This window comes from Micromesistius poutassou (assembly GCF_964030765.1).
Source record: "Micromesistius poutassou genome assembly, chromosome: 19".
Taxonomy (NCBI): Eukaryota; Metazoa; Chordata; class Actinopteri; order Gadiformes; family Gadidae; genus Micromesistius; species Micromesistius poutassou.
In genome coordinates, this window is record NC_140289.1 from 8,652,552 (window position 1) to 8,672,988 (window position 20,437).

Genomic DNA, 20,437 nt, shown 5'->3' on the forward strand with positions numbered 1-20,437 from the left:
AAGGGAAGCTGCCTGCTCCTCAACTACAGAGCCTGGAACTGTCTTTCTGTGCGCAATGAATAATTTTCCTTCGTAGTTCATTTGGAGGCCTCGTATTCAAAACACAATGTCTCCGGTGAGTCATGACTCAACCTATCAATGTCTGTGATCACAGGATCCACATAATTCATATTTCCTCAAATCATTCAGACACACACACACACACACACATACACACACAGATAGAGAACGATGCAGAAAGACCGGGCCAGTTTAAGATAAAAGGTGTAACAGACAGATGGGAGATTAAAAAAATTAAATAATAGGACCAAAAATAGAACACAAGGGCAAATAGCATGGCACAGATGGACACACACTCCAAACCAGAGTATAACCCAGACATAAGCAGACGTGCCGTGCAGGAGTTATAAAGTCGTTTTGCCAGCGGGTGCACCATTTTGGATATCCCTCAGTGTCATGTTAACAGTGACATGCAGGGCCAGTCGTCATCAATAGGGACCAGGGGACAGGGGAGAGAGTACATGCGGCGCTAAAGGCAGGAGAGAGGCAGAGTCCCAGTGGGGCTGGAAGAAAGTACAAGGTTGAACAAACCTAACAGCGAGGAGACGAGCGAGGGGGAAACGGGAGAGACACAGATGGCACAACAGAAGAAGAAGTGGCACAACAGAAGAAGAAGACACACACACACACACGAGGAAGAAACAAACACATGGCGCCACAAACAAAAAACAGCGAGGAGGACACTGGAGACAGCTAGATCACAGGATGCGATGAACCAGGGAACGCAAGCATGAAGCGGGGCAATTATAGAGCCGCGGTCGTCCTCCCATCAGCTGAAAACCACCACTGATTGCTGGTGAGAGCCCACTGGAAATCAGCAAGCTCCACGCACATGAGGCAGAAAGTACCAGTAGGATAGGTCCCAGGTAAAAACACGACAGAAAAACATTGAAATAAGAAGAAAAATAAAAATAACGATCATGTCTATGTTTCAAAAATCAAAAGGGCTGTCTTACATGAGGACGGGCGTGACGGCGTTCTTGATGTTGCCGTAGGCAGCGCGCCCCAGCAGCTCCCTGAAGCAGCGCTCCGTCAGCTCCACCGGGCTCTCCTTCTCCTTCTCTGATGGCGAGCGGCTGGGAGGAGGAGGGAAGGAGGGGGCAGGAGGAGGAGGAGGAGGAGGAGGAGGAGAGGAGTGAGTGAGGGTAGGAGGCAGAGGTGGGGGGGGTAGTCAATAAGTGCGTGATGGGAGTCAGGAAGAAGGGAGTGGGAAGGGAGGAGTGACGGGTGATCGAGTGGCGAGGAGAAAGAGAATGAAGAGTGAAAAACAGCCGAAAGTGGGGGATTAGAGAAAGGGAAGGGAGAGCGAGGGTGGGGGGGGGGAGCGAGGTTAGATCAATGACTCAATACGACCAGCATTTCCCCTCACTGGGTCTTTTTTGTCCGTGCCACCCACCGGGTCGCTGTGTCACTGCCTGGAGTGACGACTCCATCGCAGGAGCTCGTATTTCTAACTGAAGCGGGGGGACTGCAGCCACTGCAGTGTGTGCTGCTGGGCGTGTTTGCTGCATTCTCTTTTTTTTTTTCTTTGTATAAAATGTAATGTACTTTTTGTTGTAGATGCTGGAACTGTGATTAGCCAAACGACGAATAGCGATCAATGCACGCTTGTGTTTATACACGCACGTCTTTAAATGTGCGCACACACACACACAAACACACACACAGCCAGGCTTTGAACTCATGCATTGTTAACGTCACCGGCCCTGCTCCAGCTCAGCCGGGCCTGGCCTCGGGTGGCCGTTGTATGCCCACATCATTTATTAAACAGCAGAACACCCACTTATTGCTGATGGAAAAGGCCATGTGGCTTCCTGGCTTGGCATTGCTTTTTCCATAAGTCACCTTCAGCAGTGAGGGGCTTTTTCTTTTTCAAAACTATACTCAAAAACAATAGGGAAAATAGTCTCATAAATATCTCACACACTTTCTTGAAAACGATCGTTTAAGGTAATTTGTGTTGCGTAACTTCCCCCAGCAGCTCGTGGGCTTTGCCTCGCAGGTCTTGTTGACTCGAGGCGTTACAGAATTCACTGTGAAAACACCTTGGGCGCTAAGCGACATCATTAGGGCGTCCCACACCCACACTCTCGCACTAAGCTTGGGGATCCTGATGTGCCCCCGGGTGGGTGGCGAGCCATTTGCAGCCCGGGGCTTCTGCCGAGCCAACGTCTGGTAGACGGAGAGCTGCCAGGAAAATAAACGGCCTTTGGAAGTTAATCAAGTGAATAGGATCATTTTAACATTTCAGGGAATGGCGTTCTGAATACACACCAAAAGAGATTAAGTTGTTCGTTTTGACAAAGTCCAAACTCGTTTTTTTCCGAGAGATCTTTAATGTATATAAAAATCTGTAACCTGCCACAGACCGTCCGGGAATTGAATTGGGCAGGGTACTGATCTTTATGCTCTCAGTCGACGGTATTGATTGGGCAGACTTGAACGAAGAGAGATGTTGAAAGATATGGAGGATGCCAAGCCTTGGTTTGTGGAAACTGAAGCCCCAGATGGCAGAATTCTCTCTCTCTCTCTCTCTCTCTCTCTCTCTCTCTCTCTCTCTCTCTCTCTCTCTCTCTCTCTCTCTCTCTCTCTCTCTCTCTCTCTCTCTCTCTCTCTCTCTCTCTCTCTCTCTCTCTCTCTCTCTCTCTCTCTCTCTCTCTCTCTCTCTCTCTCTCTCTCTCTCTCCTGCAGTCTGAGTCTGACTGTGGCTGGATCTGACTGTGGCTGGATCTGGCATCCATCTGTCCATCAAGACATAATTTGAATTAGTCCTCTAAAGAGTCTGTGAGGACTCTGTCCCTCTCAGTTCTTCCCCTGTCTCCTTTCCCCTCTGTTCCTCCATCCTGTGCTGACGTCAATGTGACGGCAGCAGGTGAAATCTTGCCCACCAGTCCATGCCCGTGATACATTCTGCAAACCCATCTCTCTATTTCTCTCTCCGTTTCCATTGCCGTGGCATCCACTTTACTACTTCCATCAATTCTCCCTCCTCTGTTCCCTATCCATTCGTGTGTCTCCTCCCTTTGTTCCTGCTCAGTATCCAACTCACACCACGTCCTTGGAAGCTGTCGAGTGTGTCCGTGTGTGCCAGCGTCCATGCAAATGACCTGGAGGGGCGCAGATCTGTCAGCACGATCACTCAACGCTGACAGTGATGTTGAATGGCATAGGTGTCTGTTGGCTGGCTGACCACATGACATACATGGCCCGACCGAACACACCGGGTACCATGAATGGTGATGTGTTGCTGCCTGACACTGAGGTGCAGGGGGGGGAAAGTGGTCATCATGCTCCATTTATCAGGTGGTAATATTGACCCTTTCTCAGCCCCTCCCACCTCCAGGGAACTAGTGGTCTGGTTTCATCGAGAACACTGGAAACGGAGTGAGCGAGGGTCACTGCACATCATACCACAGCATTTTTAAATACGTGATCCTGTCTGGGCATCAATGTTCCACGGGGTGTACTGTGCATGATCAAAAACAGGACCTCACTGCCAACATGAACAATAATGGTCAAATGCAACTTTCAAGTTTCCTTGACAACGCAAAAACAATATGCTCAAAGCGCCGTGGAAGAATATTTTATTCCTTGTGATTAAGTCTCCCAAAGATGGTTTCATGAATCCTTCCATGGCCTAATCATGCTGTTACAACACAGAAAATATGGGCCAAGCGCTCACCTCTCCATGCCCTCCCCACTCTGCAGGTTGAAGAGCAGCGAGGGGACGATCTTGTCCATGTGCTGGGGGTCCCAGATGTTGGCCTGGAGCTCGTCGTTCACCGTCTTCCGGACCACGCCCTGCAGACCCTTGATACCCGCCATGCGGATCCTAGAGGAGAGACACACACCCGGACCCAGGTGTTAGGACACCGGTCAGACCAGGACACCTCCACCCAGATGTTAGGACACCGGTCAGACCAGGACACCTCCACCCAGATGTTAGGACACCGGTCAGACCAGGACACCTCCACCCAGGTGTTAGGACACCGGTCAGACCAGGACACCTCCACCCAGATGTTAGGACACCGGTCAGACCAGGACACCTCCACCCAGATGTTAGGACACCGGTCAGACCAGGACACCTCCACCCAGATGTTAGGACACCGGTCAGACCAGGACACCTCCACCCAGGTGTTAGGACACCGGTCAGACCAGGACACCTCCACCCAGATGTTAGGACACCGGTCAGACCAGGACACCTCCACCCAGATGTTAGGACACCGGTCAGACCAGGACACCTCCACCCAGATGTTAGGACACCGGCCAGTCAAGGACCCCCGGACCCAGGTGTTGGGACACCGGTCAGGCCAGGATACCCCCACCCAGATGTTAAGACACCGATCAAGCCAGGATACACCAACCCAGATGTTGGGACACCACCACCCAGATGTTAGGACTTCGTCAGGCCATTTTTTTCCATGCAGAGCTCCCATTAAATATAACAGAATGTCCTTTCCAATTAAAAGTCCTGTTTGAACAGAGTGAAAAAATGTGTGCAAAAATAGCTCCAGACATTCAAAAGCCGAATCGTGGAAGAGGGAAATGAACGGAAGGAATGAATTCCCTCCCGAAAACCATTCAAAGCAGTCTGTGACTTATTATCAGATAGTCCCCAAAACTCAGAAAACCAACCAGAACACAGCGAGCCGGGTTGACTCACTTGGTGCGGATGTCGGGGTCCTCGTAGCTGGAGTGGCACATCTCACTGAAGCGCGAGACAAAGAAGTCGTAGCTGCGATGGTACGATGGCGTGTCCTCCTCTATGTTGGCGAACTTCACAAACTTTGAGAAGGAGGTGGGGGGGGTGATGCATAAGAAAAATAAGTGGTAGAGCTCGTTATTGTTGATGTTGTTAACCTTTATCTTACCAGGTTAGTCAATAAACACTAAACATTTACATCATCACCATCTTTTACAAGAGAGACCTGGCCAAGACAGGGGCAGCCGAAGATAAAGTACCCAATCGAATCAAAAAAACGCTGTAAACAACATATAAAAACAACACAGACGAAAGCATTATTTCAATATTGAATCTGGCAGAGGAAAGGCCTACAAGGCCAGACAGGGGACACTGTCCTGGCCTATTACTGCGGAGGGAAGAAAACCAGAACAGGCCATAGAGATCTATATCAGCCATTTAAACAGAAGGGTCGACGAGTTGTACTCAGAAGTCCCCCCTACTCTGCAGTGATAATGAGTGTTCGTGGGGGGCATGAACACATAGGCTGTAGCAAGGGCAGGGAACCCCCCCCACTGGGACATTAAATGTCACCTTTCCAGCTCGACATTTAGCTTCCAAACGCCGACCGATGAATAAATGATTGTGGTGTGTTAATTGGACACAGGACAGAGATAGTCTATAACTAAAAATAAACTGGAACGATGATTTATTAAAAGCCGCGGGTAAATGGTGAATATAGAACCCCCCCCCCCCCCAAAGAGGCAACACCGCAGAGTTACCATGCATTAAAGGAACCGTAAAGCTATCCGTTGGATAGAAACAGACTGTTTGGAAGCGTCTCTTGTATGATGTTTATTTTATTTTATTTAGGTCAATGATACCAAGCGTAGGAGGTGAGGGTCAAGTTAGAGTCCCTGCAGGGATAAATCCTCTAATTCACCACTTCCCACCTCAGTCTGACACACGGCCATCCTCACCCCACTGTGTGTGTGTGTGTGTGTGTGTGTGTGTGTGTGTGTGTGTGTGTGTGTGTGTGTGTGTGTGTGTGTGTGTGTGTGTGTGTGTGTGTGTGTGTTATTTTAATTATTATTACGATCATATTTATAAAGAAACAAGCTTAATACCTGCCATATATAATCCATGTTGCAGCACTGGAAGCAGAGTGTGTATATCAACAAAGATATGTGCCCTTAATACCCAAGTAGTATTAAAGCGAGGCTGATGGTGGAAAGATTAATCTGTGGGCGTGCCAGAAAGTCCCATATCTGCTCCATCGTGTAGGTGACAGGGGAGTGTCACCCGTTTGGTCTGCTCCTAATCTGACTGCTATGTCCCCCAGTCCTTCTTCACCAACCAACCAACTCCCTCACTCACTTCAGAGGAATGGCTACTCTTTCTTTCAGCCCTCTCCAGCCCTCTTTTATCCTCTACCCCATTTCACACAGAAAGTATGTCAGCTCCATCATTTCGTGTTCACGCCCCAACATTGTACCCCGTGAGAAGAGCTAAACAACCCAGCCTCATTATATCAGACTTGATTTATCTTGACAATGTTTGGACCGCCACTGGCCGATGTTGAGCTACGTGTGTGCATACGCATTACACAGGTCTGTCGCTTCGCATTGTACATCTTGTCCACACTCTAAACCCCGACTCTCAACCTCGGTCACATCGCGTATGTGTTCGGTGACCCCTGGGGTGACTCCCACTGGAACCTGGGAACAGCGGTGGACCTCCTCGTCGCTCCTCTTAAAGGAGTGGTCGTGGAGCTGCAGATGGGCAGTCGCAGACGCCCCGGACAGGGTGACTCACCGAGTTGGTGCCGAGGATCTGGAGGTTGGGTTTGTCCGACTCAAGCAGCTTGCGCACCATCTTGAGGAAGCTCTCCACGAAGAGGTTGATGCTCTGGCAGTGGCAGGCCATCAGCAGCTGGTCCAGGGCCTCCATCGCTATGCACACGTAGCTGACCAGGGGAGGGCGGGGCTTATTCACTGAACGTATTCACGGAAGAATGGGTCGACATCACTCGGAGGAGAGATGTCGACCCATTCTGCAGCATTTGAACTGAATCAAATAGAATAGGTTGAGCGTTCGTGCAGCGGTTTTTTTTAAGCACACCGAGTTCGAAGCCCGAATCTCAGAGAGTTTGAATTATGCAAGTGTTCAGATTCCAGACTGACCCGTATCTGTGGCGAGCCACATCCCTGGACAGCCTCTCAGACAGGTAGGCCCCGATACGGTCCAGCTTCTCCGGAGCTGACAGGGCGTAGAACGTCAGCTTCTCCATGTTGGCCTTCACTAGCCCATCCTGGAAGGGAGCAACCAGAAAAAATGAAACGATAAATTGACGTTTGAGAGGGGAGAGAGACACACAAAAAAGATAGGAGTGGTTGACAGGAACAGTTGAGAAGGGACGGAAATGGAAAAGTAAAAGGTGTTGTGTTTGCTTCTGAATACAACATACAATATCAATATTTAGTATTTTTATCAAGCACAATATAAATCCCTAGTCTGTTGCCTTGAACACCTCAACTTAACATTGACGGTTATCATAACTGGACCTTGACTGAGCTCATGCGTGCTGTGTGTGTTCAAATGGCTCTATTCCTCCACCGCCGGTGGGATTATGTTAGTTAGACTCTGCTTGTCGGGAGCTTAGTGCTCAAATTAGAATTTTGTTTTTTGGAGTGTGAACATCTGCATCAGAGTGTTCATGGGCCAAACTGCAATGTCAACAGAGCCGACAGATAAAGTGGGGCCTTTCTCTTACACAGAAGGTTTAACTATGGGTACAGGAGGAACACATATCTCAACTAATCACCACCTACTCTTCCACAAACAGGCGTCCTCCCTCTAGGACTGGTAAACACTGGCAAAACTAGAATCGTCACAATGCTGCCTTTTTCATGTCAACAGCGCAGAAATGTACCTGGTTGGTAACATTTATTTAGACTCAAAAATTTAGAATCTAAGTAATTTTAGCCAATTAAAGACTGTGACTAACTAATGACAATTTAACTTCATTTCCTAGAAAACTGGTTGTGATATCTACTATACTTTACATGATTCCAGTGTAATATTTGTAACTAAAGAATAAAGGTGGAAAACAAGACCATAGTATTTTGAGAATTCCTTTTGGATTGAATGATTTATATCATCACTTAATAATGTGGCATACAATCATTTAGCCTGGACCAACTAATTGCAAAATAGTTTGTTGAGGATGGCCTTGCAGTTATGGTTTTTGTAGTGAATTAGTGGTTATTCTCTACTTGATGGAAAATATAGCAAAGCATTATTTCCATGTTTACTGCTAAACTATTTAGGATTAACTGATTAGAAGACTCGTTAGATTAATATTAAAAACAACATTTTTAAACAAACAAGTAAATAACAAAAAGCATCCAAAATAGGTTTGAATAATAATACTTTTCAGACAAAGCAAGGCCATTTTAGACATGCTTTGGGGTCTGCTCTTACGTGATGGGTTTTTGCTGTGACATTTGATAAACCATCTAAACCAGAAAACAAAGAATAAATGGTGGCAGGTTAACCATTAAACACAGCCATGATGTGGAGCAGCTTCGGTATCTTTTACCTCGGGGTCCTCTGGAAAGATGTTGTCCACCAGCCTCTTGTAGCGAGGCCTCAGGGCACCACAACAACCGCACACCCCTGTAGGAGACAAAGGACAGGATACCATGGCGTCACTGAGATGTGCTTTGATATAAGACACCCCAACACATTCTTGGCCTGCCCGGTTAAAAAAACGCCCATTCGATGGATAACAAATTGGGCTTGACAGATGCATTATTGTAGTAAGCAAAAGCTCAAGCACATGCTGAGTGTTGTGTTGGCACGGTCTTGCACAACTTTATCATCAACTTTACTTAACCGTGCTAAGAGTTTAGCACGCGCACACGCACACGCACACGCACACACACACACACACACGTGTGTGAACCCCCCCTGCAGACATTCCCCAAACAGATACACTAACACATATTTGTGGGAACCACAGAAGTGTTTGAAGAATAGAGACACACACTGTGAATTTTCTGACTTTGCAGCAAGGAGACAGCTAACTAGGCTGCCAATGGCAGCTGGAATGTGATTGGTCCGGGGATTTCAGCAGTGGTGAGTCATAAGGAGCCTCTGGGACAAAAAGGAAGCTAGTGAACGGAATAACCTACTAAAATATTACACCATTGTGAACCCTTTTAGAAACACACACTCACCAGCAGCCCCAGTCCGCATATACGTTTTTATAAGAGCCGACCACAATACATACTGATTTTTCCTGGACTGCATTTGGGTTACAAAAATATTCGACATAGACACAGTTTTGAATTTGAGCAACAACCCTGAAAAAACACCAAAAGGCTTCCGTCTTTCCGATGTTTATTTAGTGAATCCTTTGGGAAGGCTGTCTCCTTCTTCCTGCAGTCTTATCAGTAACCTTCACCTTGGTAGTGGAGGAGGCAGACAGACAATGCAGGCAGAGCCTCCTACTGGAGACACATCATCCAGCAATCAGATACGAAAGAGGCCCAGAAGACACTGTGTGTGTGTGTGTGGGGGGGGGGGGGGGGGGGGGGGGGAGTGAGGGAAAGAGTGATGGCATTTTAAAAGGCGTCTGTCCGACTTTAAGTCATGCCCAGACTTTACTCCCGACAGCAGGAGTCTGACCAGTGCTGTGGGTTTTTTCTTCACTTTGGATCTATTCATAGCCTTACCTCGGCCCCCTTATCTATCACTTCAAACAGGAATATGGGCTGTGTCTGCCCAACACCTCCTCCACACTCCTCTCTCACTCTCTCTTCCTGGCATTGTTGGCCCACAGCCTGGCTATAGGTGACAGAGATAAATGACTGACCACACTGATGGATACCCGGTGGGAAAGAAGAAGAAGAAGAAAAAGAAGGGACGAGGCCTTAAGAAAGGAGTGACAGAAGGATGGATAAAGAGCTAAAAGGAAGGAGTAAGAAGTGATAGTGTTGGGGGTTGATGGTGGGGATGGGGATGGGGGTGGGTAGGCAGGTGGTGGTGCTCACCAAGTGAGTCACGGATTAACGTTGGATACTGCGTCCTTTCTCCACCGGCACACAGCAAATCTACTTGGCCCTCGGCCAATACGTCAACACACACACACACACGGTGAAGCCAGTACATCTTTATACGTGCACAGTCATATACAAAACATACACACAAACTAAAGCAAATGTTGCTTCTTACCACCTTATTATTGCTTGCTAAAAACCAACAGTTCTGTGACAGCACATTAGCAGCAGAGTTAAACCCACATGCAAGCAATAAAGTATTGAAATTAATGAACAGTGCGCAACAACAGGCACTTTTGTAAATTAATCCATGCCATTATTAGCCTTTGTGTAGGCAGCCCAGGGCCGACAGTGTGCTGGGTTAGTGCCTGAGTGATGCTAGTTCAGTAGGGCAAAGGAAAATTCCAACGCAACACCATGTACACCCATTGGAACGGCTCGAGGAGCCACCAAATGCAGACTTTTAATCCTTCAGGTCTAGATCCGATCTAGATATATCCTCCAATATTTCAGCCCGGAAATGTACAGGAATATCAGATCAACTTAGTTAGTTCACAAGGTGGACTTGTAGTGCTAGCACTAGTAGTGAGTACTCAACCTAGATCGTAAACCAAATATAATGACAAGAATGAAATTGGTTATACTTCTTCCACAGAGATGTCCAAGTTGAGGATTACAAATATTCAATGTTGAGTTGACTTATGCGACAGTAGAGTGAATGATGTGTTGATTGCATCAATGATGGAGATTGTTGGACAGAGTTATTGAGTATTCTGTTGAGTATTTATCAACACATTTTTACTTTTCAATAGACCACACATGCCTCCCCTGAATGGTATGGGTGGTTGGTTTTTTATGGGTAACCATTTATCCAAATACCATTGACAATGCGACTGATTGTCAATGGTATTTTGGTTTGTTTTTTCTTACACATGGCTATAAATGGCAACTCCACCGAATTCCTTTCTGCCAATGTAAGAAGGTCAAAGGCGTTTATCTGGGATCTTGAAGAAATTGTGCAAAGCAAGTGTCAGTTGCCATCTTTTTAAGGGACATCTGGCTCTGACCTTAGCCAATAGGAAAACTGTAATCAACACAATACAGAGAGAGAGACGATGCTGGCTCTGTGTTGTTGGTTCAAGTATGTTGTGGTTGCTGCGTTGCAAGATTATTTAAGAACATCATACAACATTGTAAACAGCACCACCATTACTCCTGTCGACTAACATTAATCCCTCCCGACTCCTTGGAAGGCAATAGGGTATATAAACACTTTATTTCTGTACAAACATGGCTGTTTGGTGATTGAATGAATCAGACCTGCACGGCAGCTGCACACACACACACACACACACACACACACACACACACACACACACACACACACACACACACACACACACACACACACACACACACACACACACACACACACACACACACACACACAAATCAGTTCAGATGTTCAGACCTTACAATCACCATTTTTAGCATGGCTGACAATGACGACATACACACCTATCAACCAATCAGTAAGATGCTCAGACCTTACAATTGCTGTTTTCAGCATGGCTGACAATGACAACATGCAGCTAAAAGGTTAATTATTTGACCTATCTGCAAATAACGACTTTTGAAAAGATTATTTTTAGCAAACTGCGCTCTGGAATGGAAGGGAAACCATATTTCCATTTTTAGCAAACACTGTAGCACTGACCTTTAATTAAGGGGCTTCAGCCCTTCCATTCCTCACCTGAGCCCAAGTACTCCATGCTAGAGATGGTCGACCCGACTGAATAACAGGAAAGAGGAAGAGCGGCGAGCGGCACAGAGAAGTGGAATGTCAAAGGACAACAGGGAAGCTACCGATAATCAAAGCAGTATTGACAAGCCAATGCAGGGAACCTGGAAAACACACACGACCCATTCACAAACAAGCATAGTGTTTGTGTGAGTATGCGTTCCTTTGCTTTCCCACATATCAGCTTAGGATGATGGCCCACTTAAAATGTATATATAAATAGATATATATATTTATCAGACCACAGGACAGCAGAAGATCAACATCTCATGAGAATCCTTTCAGGAAATAGGGGATTAAACCCGCACACAAATACCCTAGTCTACTTTGGCTATGGATTTATGTTGCATATTGCATCAGCTATACAGTATATTTACTGTAAATAACCATTGTGATTAAAAGTTATATTCAATGTCATTCAAATTCGATGTCATTCCGATAGTTCATTTAACAGTTTGGGAAGTAATTCCTTGGGTCTCATTCGACAACATCTAACACAAGCCTGCCTGGCAGCATCTAAAAGAAAGGAAAACAAAAAGAGACTATGTCACCAATTCCTTGGGGGAGTCCTTGTTCATTCTCACAAACATTTAGCATGTTCACAGTTTGGAGGTCAGCGGTACATGATAACAAACACCTCAGCAAAATAACGTTCAATGTTGTCTTAGAGACGCTTTAATTACATAACGGAGCGGGGACTGATTAGACGCACTCAAGCACAGCTGGAGTCGCAAACCAGGGAGAGAGAGAGAGAGCGAGAGTTAGAGCAAGGGTGTCGGAGCGTCAACCAACTATGCTATTTTGAAAAAGGCATACGTGAGGGCATATCCTAAATCACGGCCAGCTAACCAACCAACCAACCACACACACACACACACACACACACACACAGGCCTGTGTGTGTGGAAGTGACGCAAGAGCATAGTTCAGCACCAGGATTGCACACAATAGCTTAAACTATAATTAACAGGGGCAGGTTAAGGTAAGTGTTTGCTTGGACGTCCAAGCAGAGCAGGCAAGCTTGCATGCTGAAGGGAGGAGCAGGGGGGGAGCTGATGTCCCAAAGTGTCAGAAATAGCGTGATGGATAGAAAACCACATCAGTGAGACAGAAAGACAGACCCCAGTCAAAACGCTTTGCATGGGAAGACACTAAGAATTCAAACAAAGTATTCACATACACACACCATTAATTAAAAAACAAATATTAAATGGTGCTACAAATGGCCACAAAAGTGTTGCGTTAACTCAAGTGCATTGCTTATGCATCTAATGCATCTCTGTATTACCTAGATAAAACACAAATATTGCATGAATAAGATACAAAAGATAAAATAGATATACAATAATTATATTACTTGTGTCTTTAAGGCATCAGCAGAGTGTCATTTGTCATTAGTAATGAACAGGTAACAGAAAGGTTAATTGGCATTTAAACAACAGTTTAGTCCAAAAGAATAGAGCGCTAAAAGCCCACTATCATCAACAGACAAGCCAAGCCAGTTAGTGAGAACACTTGGTTCAAATAGCTCAATTGAAACACAGCTTCTACACCATCTGAACAGCAAGGTCGCTTCTCCCCAGTCACGACGCCCATTGTTGTGGCTCTGGGAACGTCGTGAATCCAGTCAGCACCCACGCACGGCACAGCCCTCAATCTATCTATACGCCAGGTTCAGAGAGTGCATTTGATCCCTGGTGGGCGGCCGGGAAGCTGGTCTAACACTACCCCCGCCACCACTGATCTACAGACACATCCCATCTGACCAAAAGTCCTCTGGGATTGTGTGGGGACAGAGCGGACAGAGTGTCTATGAATCTCACACACACACACACACACACACACACACACACACACACATACACACACGCACACACACAGGCACGCACACACACACACACACCGCCTGGTGCCCAAACTGAGGTGTGGAGCATGCAAAGGGCTTAGACATGGCTGTCTGAAGAACTTTGTTGTGCCCCCTGCACCCCCCCCCCCCCCCCCCAATCACCAAGCTTACTTCTGGGGCAAATAAACTCAAATGTCTTGAGCTCAAAGCAGATTAGGTTACTGCAAAGCACACAATTATAGAGATCATCAATGTCTTAACAATAGGGTTAGGGTTATATGTATGCACTGAAATTTCTGCAACATTACATTTTGAAAAGCCATTCATTCTTAGGAGAACCGACCAAAACACAAGTAAATATGACAATATATTAGAGTTCTGATTGCGTTCCTGAAAATCAAAATGAATTGTAAAGCTCTGGATGTCATCACAATGCCAGAGTAAACAAATACCCCATGGTCAACAGCAACATTCCAGTTTTCCATCACATTGTACTGCTTTCACACGCACAAGCGTCAGCCCGCTCCAACACATGAGCTACTCCATACAAGTTAACAAACGCAGGCATTTACAGCGCAATAAATCCACCCTGGATGAGGTCCTCATGTTATTACCGAAAATAAACATGTCCAAAAGTGGCGTTGCACGCTATCCGTCCGGCACGGTGCCCTGGCAAGAGTCTAGTTTGTCAAAATAAGCCGACGTTGAAACACCGTAGGATCAGAGAACACAGTCTACTAGGCATGAGATAAGAGTACTATAATTTAAAGAATGTGGCAAAACAAGATAAACAGTGACGACTTTGCTGGTTTACTTACACCACCCCCCAGGCATACACACACACACACATTCCTATTTACAAAGACCTACACAATAGAAGAGCAGAGAAAAAGAAGTGTGGGATTGTCTTCCTTCTTACCGTACATCGATCGTGATGATCAAGTGACTCTACAGTGAACAGTCTGCAGCCTTTGCAAACGCAGCTTCAGCCACTCTCTCACAGACAGCACACACACAGAAAATGCTCACACACGCATACGTCTCTCTCACTGAGAGGAATTGCCTGCACGTGCACCAAGAAACCTAGCAAGAATGCCACCGTGGAGCGCGATTGGTGCAGAGCCTAGCTTGAAGCAATGAGCTATACACGCTCCCCCCCCCAACCCCCCCCCCCCGACGCATTCACATGTGCACACACACACACTCACTCACACAGTCACACGCACAAGGGACATGAGGAAGAAACGTCATAGCGCAGCGGGCTGTGATGGTGACCTTGGATTTTCCTATTTGCCTTCTGGAACAGCGCTTCTCAAGAGGGTACTGCAGATTACACATCGGCTGATGGAGGGAGACAGAGAGAAAAAGGGAGAGCGAGAGAGCAGAATTACCTCTCTCTCGCTCTCTACCGATTGAAATGTATGGAAATTTATTTTTGTAAAATCATATAAATAATGGACGACGTAGGTGAATCTAAGCAGAAAATCTCTTATCACTCTCTCATTATAGCTCTTGAAATCATTGCAAAGGCAAAACAGCAAAGAACTTTCAAAATGCCAAAAACAACCAGCTGTAATATTCTGTGCATCACGTGTTTCGACTGCTTATGCTTAACCCTAACCCTATACAGCATCATCCTTAAAAACACTGACATCTTCAATTCTCAAAAAAAACATAACAAAGATGTCACGATACACTTTACAAAATATTCTGCCTCCCCATCACTGCCTGATAGCGTTTATGTTTTTCTCAATATTAATTAAATGTATACAGTATGTCAATACTGTACATCAGTATGTCTTCAATGTCCAAAATAATCTAAAAATAACCAAAATTGTCCCTTCATTTAATTTCTACACACACAAGCATCCAGCTACCCTTTTTAATGACCAAAATCACTTTCGTCAGCAGTTGCAATTCATCAACATGAAAAAGCACTGGCCCTCTCTGGGCAATCACACTCATTTAAATGGGCCAAAACCATGAGAGCTGATGCAGTGTTAATTATGATTCCCTTGACTGCAGCATTGTACCGGCCATCCCTGCACTCATCCACTAAAGGCCAGTTGTGGCCCGGCACCTTTGTCTTGGTTTGCTAAAATTCTCCTAATTGTTTTGGTTATCAATGGCACTCACAAAGTACAGAAAATTGTCTTTTTTTTTTTTTTGCACCGTACACCGTAGTAGATTGTTATGAATATTGCACTTTGCCAATTTAAAGACAACCACAAATTTGGCCAAACTTAGCTCTCCCAAGTACTGGCAACATTACCAATGCGCATTATGGAGCAGGGTAGATTATCAAGTCAGCACATATCATGATAAATAATCCATTAAGCCCTTTCAGGTCCACTGTAGTGTACAACCATAACAATCAAGTCTGATATCACTTTTCACATCCTTGAGAAGCTTCACATCAGGCCAAATAAATGACATACCACAAATACATTTACATAATATGAAAACTCAATAGACATCCGCGGTATTCCTGATCCTAGGGCTTAACAAAGAGCACAGCCAGTCCTTGGCCGGAATGCAGCGAGGGGGTTAACACACCAGCCATCACACCCACCTTTGCCAACGCGATGGTCCAGAATGGTACGACAGTCCAGTGCCAGCCTCCGAGAGGCCGGGACTTCAGGCACAGGCAGTGGCATGACAAACACACGCGCGCACACACACACACACAGTCACACCACACCCCCAACACAGCCAGAGACCCGAAAGCCTAGCACACAGAAAAGCTCCTGCACAACACTAGAAACAGGACCCTCACTGACACCGATGATGAAGTAAGCAAATCTACAACAAGTGAAAACCTGCGAGACCTGGCTGAATAGCATACAAATCAATACGGCTTGACTCAAGAGAAAAAAAAGCGCATTTTATATGAGGAAGAACAGCCAACAACAAAAAAAACTGCTGAGCTGCAAACATTGACCGACTGACTAAACTGTTTCCTCCCAAACTGTCCTCGCTGTTGTATTCTACCGTCTCTTAGGCTACAAGGCAACACTTTAAATACACGCACACAGAAAAAAAATGCCCAAGACAATAAACTCCCAATGATGAAAAGTTTTTGCCACGCGAAAAACACACGCAAAAAGTTACTAAACAAATTTTGCTTGGCAACAGGTCGCAACCCTTCTTCGATGCCCCTCTGTTGACCAATGATGACTGGATCAACCACTGAGATTAGTCCCTTTAAGTAGCTCTGTTCTTTCTGCCGCTCCCTCTCATTAATAAACATCTCACCAACACAATAGATCTCCCTACCCAAGTTCCAGTCCCTCGCCCCCTCTATCTCAGAGAGAGAGAGACGAGAGAGAGAGAGAGAGAGAGAGAGAGAGAGAGAGAGAGAGAGAGAGAGAGAGAGAGAGAGAGAGAGAGAGAATGAGTGGGATTGTTAACTATTCAGCCACATAGCTGATTGACAAGTCAAGGACATGATGTAATGTAAAACGTTGAGAAACAAGAGAAAACATTTGTTCATCGATGCTAAACTCCAAGGAGCATGTTCAAAATAATAGATGTTTACACACACATGACAATCTGCAGTGCATTCTGATGGCAATAATACTTTTTTATTTTTTTATTTAGAAATTTCTTGCTGACCTGTCATGTTCGATGTTGGGCACAAGGCGGCGTTGCTCTTCCAGAGTCAGCGAGGCTGGGAACCGATGGAGCAACAATGCCCCGAACTGAGCCTTCACGTCGGGCGCTCGAAACAAGGAAACCTGCAGGATATCCTTTGGCCTGTGCAATATCCGACATTGGTTATGTTCAACACCATGTACCAAGATAACGTTCAACGGGGCACTGAATCACTCTCACGCAACAGCGAGAATAGTAGCAGGTGTATTAAGATAGCGGAAAAACATAAAAGTTTAAAGGCTGCTGAAGCTACTATCGTTCCCTAAAGGCGGTCAACACACCCAGGGACACTTCTCGTTGACTAACCTTAAAATCATTGCTGTAGATGTGCTAGTTTCATATTCTAAACACAGGTGAGCGGTATATTTCTATTGACATTCAGTTCAAAGTATTCGTTACATAAAACCTTTTAAACAGCCTAACCTAATCCTGGCAAACCAGACTACCCCATCCATAGTAGCTAGAATGCTAACCATGCTAAAGTTAACGGGCTTAAATGTTCACTGGCAGACAAGTGACACATACTATACTCACCATGAAATGAGAGCAATTAAAACAATTAAACAGTATGCGACACCCGGAAAGTCTATGTTGGGTTAAAGTATCCGGGATATGAAGTCGGTTAGCTACAGCACTACTTTAACCTTTCTGTTTTGCTGTTAGCGGAATATTATAATGATGGTCTGGGGGGGGGGGGGGCTGCCTTCATTGCTAAACAAATGTGGTCCTACTCGTACAGTAGGCGTGATGCACATCACGACCGTCACACACGCACTGATTCACAAAAATGAATGCGCAGAAGCTGTATCTATTGCGGGAACTCAAATCCAGTGTGTTTGTAAAAAGTGAAGTGAAGGAGATGGATGGATGGACAATATAATAGTAAGAAGTAAATAGATTATATACATTTATTTTAATTTTTTATATGTAGGCTACATATGATATATACCTTTCTTTTCAGCATATGGATGTAGGCCAACTCAATTATATACAGTGACTTCCATAGGCCTACATAGCAAAGAGCGATGTACCTGAAGCAGGTTGAAGCATGGATGTAGCCTCTATTTGAAGCGGTACCCTCAGCTTCATCCTAATTCCCCAATGTAGGTATTACAATACTGCCACACAAAAGCCTGAGAAAAGCTCCGATCAGCTGAATTAGCTGTTTTGTCAACAGTACCCCGATTTACATGAACAGTACTATTACTGTATTATTTTATTTTCATTTTTATTTCTTTGTTATATAAGGGTGTTTAGAGTAAACGTGTTAGATTAAAGTGAATCTGTGTTTTGTTTGATCTGAGTACACAAACACAAGTTATTTATATTAATCGTTATAATAAAGGCCTAAGCAATAGCAGTACTAGCCCTCAACTAGGCTATTACTAGGGCCACTATTGCTCCTCCTAATACTGGGAACATTATGATTAATCTGAGTAATAATAGCAATCATAATAGCTATAATAATTGCAATAATTATTATTCTTTTTGTTGGAACAAACTTGTTGTTTGTTTGGCTTCTCTAAAATAAGAGTCATACTTTGTGACATGGTATTCTCAGCTAGTTGCATCTCTGTTAACACTTTTAAGTCATCATGATGTAACTGATTATGAATTAGGTTTTGCCTTGCTCAAACCTAGTGGTTGATAGTGGACCTCTTATAATCATTTATTAGGAGCTAGAACATGAATAAATTAATAAATGAAAACTTTGATTTGGTATGTACATTAATGAAAGTAGCATATATTAAATAATATAGAAAATTCATCTGGGCCAAAAAAGTTCTCCCATTTTTATAGAACGGTTTGTGGTGTAGGCTACAATGATGCGGACGATGATTATCTGCTCATTATCTGATCAAGGTTTTGTATTTGTCTCAGGTCTCCATTTGCATGTAAACAAGTTGATTCTCAACACTGGAACGGATCTTCCTGTTAACTGGTCGCCACTTCACCCGACACACGACAGGCGCTGCCAGGTTCAAGGGCCCCTGCCAGTATGACGTGGCATCCGTTCTCTGTTCTGGCAGAAGGTTCTACTACTACGCATACACTGCACCAGGCCAATGCACATTAGGCCAATGCACATTAGGCCAATGCACATTAGGCTTTCACAAAAAGATCTAAACACCGTAAGTAGAGTGTTTGCGCGCACGTAAGCCGTGTGGACGAACCCTCGGCTGGTTTGACATGCATGCTGCTGGAAATCAGCCGCTTACTGATCAGTCTAAATACAATTAGCGTGAACCATAAGAGGACTTGCACATGCCCGTGGCTCATCTTGGTCTAAAGGCTAAGAAATGCTGTAACCTATAGAAGCTTAAATGTGGATTTCCATAGCCTTGTAAAATAAAGGTATTCAATTATTTCCTTGAGACCAAGTTGGGTATGTGCTGTAAGAAAGGGCCCCTGTAAGTGGGATATTTAAAATAATACTACTAGGATATTTAAAATAATATTTTTTTACACAATGAAAAAATTACATTTTGTCATCTGCGAGATGAGTTGTCTCAATGCTTAAAACGGTCAACTATTTCTGGCTGTACATATTTCTGCATGCCCCCTTGGGATAGAGGTGGGATAGACAGATGGGAGCTCATTAGGGTCAGTCTTATAAGGGCTTTGTGCTTTGCCTGTTTGTGCACACAATTAGCAAAAGGAGACTTAGGGGCTTGACTTAGCTGAGGTCCACCGAGACTACAGGTCCATGCTGATGCTGTTCTGTCAAGCCAATCATCTTGTTCACTCACCCTCCCGACCCATGTACAGTGAATACAAAATGGAAAACTGAAAAGCATCTCCATACCATGGTTACTCTTCAAGAGTAGGCCTTTAAGTGGTTTTCAAAGCGAAGGAAAAAAGGCTTGTTTGCCAATTAGAAAGACATAGTATCCAATGAGAGTATATTGCTGTTGTGGACCACTGTAAATATATCTTACAAGTTTCCTTTCCTCTTCCAGTAATTTGCACTACCTAACCAAGTGACTCGTCCTGAACTATATGGATGACATGAAGCATCTTAAAATTAAACAGATTTGTAGATGAGTGGCTTTCAATATATTATCATCATTGCCACTTAATTGTTGTTAATTTATATCTATAGCTATAGATATAGATATAGATATAGATATAGATATAGAGAGACAGACAGACAGACAGAGAGGGGATAGAGAGAGAAAGAGAGGGATAGAGAGAGAGCTAGAGAGAGAAAGAGAGATAAAGAGTTTTGACTATGAACTTTGAAATATATGAAATTGAAATATCAATAATAATAATGATCATAAATGTATTTGTAATTATTCTTTGTTTTGTTATGTCTGTCAAATGCTTTG

At 44.7% G+C, this 20,437-nt stretch overlaps 1 protein-coding gene across 2 annotated transcripts in view; it reads right to left on the reverse strand.

The window, feature by feature from the left end:
* efr3bb (EFR3 homolog Bb) overlaps positions 1–17,760 on the reverse strand; it is a 34,754-nt gene extending 16,994 nt beyond the window's left edge. Inside the window, exons 1-8 of one of the 2 annotated variants that reach the window (XM_084484164.1) lie at positions 17,640–17,760; positions 17,067–17,207; positions 8,343–8,419; positions 6,925–7,052; positions 6,557–6,707; positions 4,724–4,845; positions 3,743–3,892; positions 1,017–1,136 (exon numbers count right to left, since the gene is read on the reverse strand). In XM_084484164.1, coding sequence (XP_084340290.1) covers positions 1,017–1,136; positions 3,743–3,892; positions 4,724–4,845; positions 6,557–6,707; positions 6,925–7,052; positions 8,343–8,419; positions 17,067–17,073 — 755 coding nt within the window. In that variant the 5' untranslated portion in view covers positions 17,074–17,207; positions 17,640–17,760. Of the gene's footprint in view, positions 1–1,016; positions 1,137–3,742; positions 3,893–4,723; positions 4,846–6,556; positions 6,708–6,924; positions 7,053–8,342; positions 8,420–16,023; positions 16,141–17,066; positions 17,208–17,639 lie in introns of those variants that run through there. The other variant, XM_084484163.1, reaches the window with a different exon arrangement.
* Positions 17,761–20,437: the final 2,677 nt, after the last annotated feature.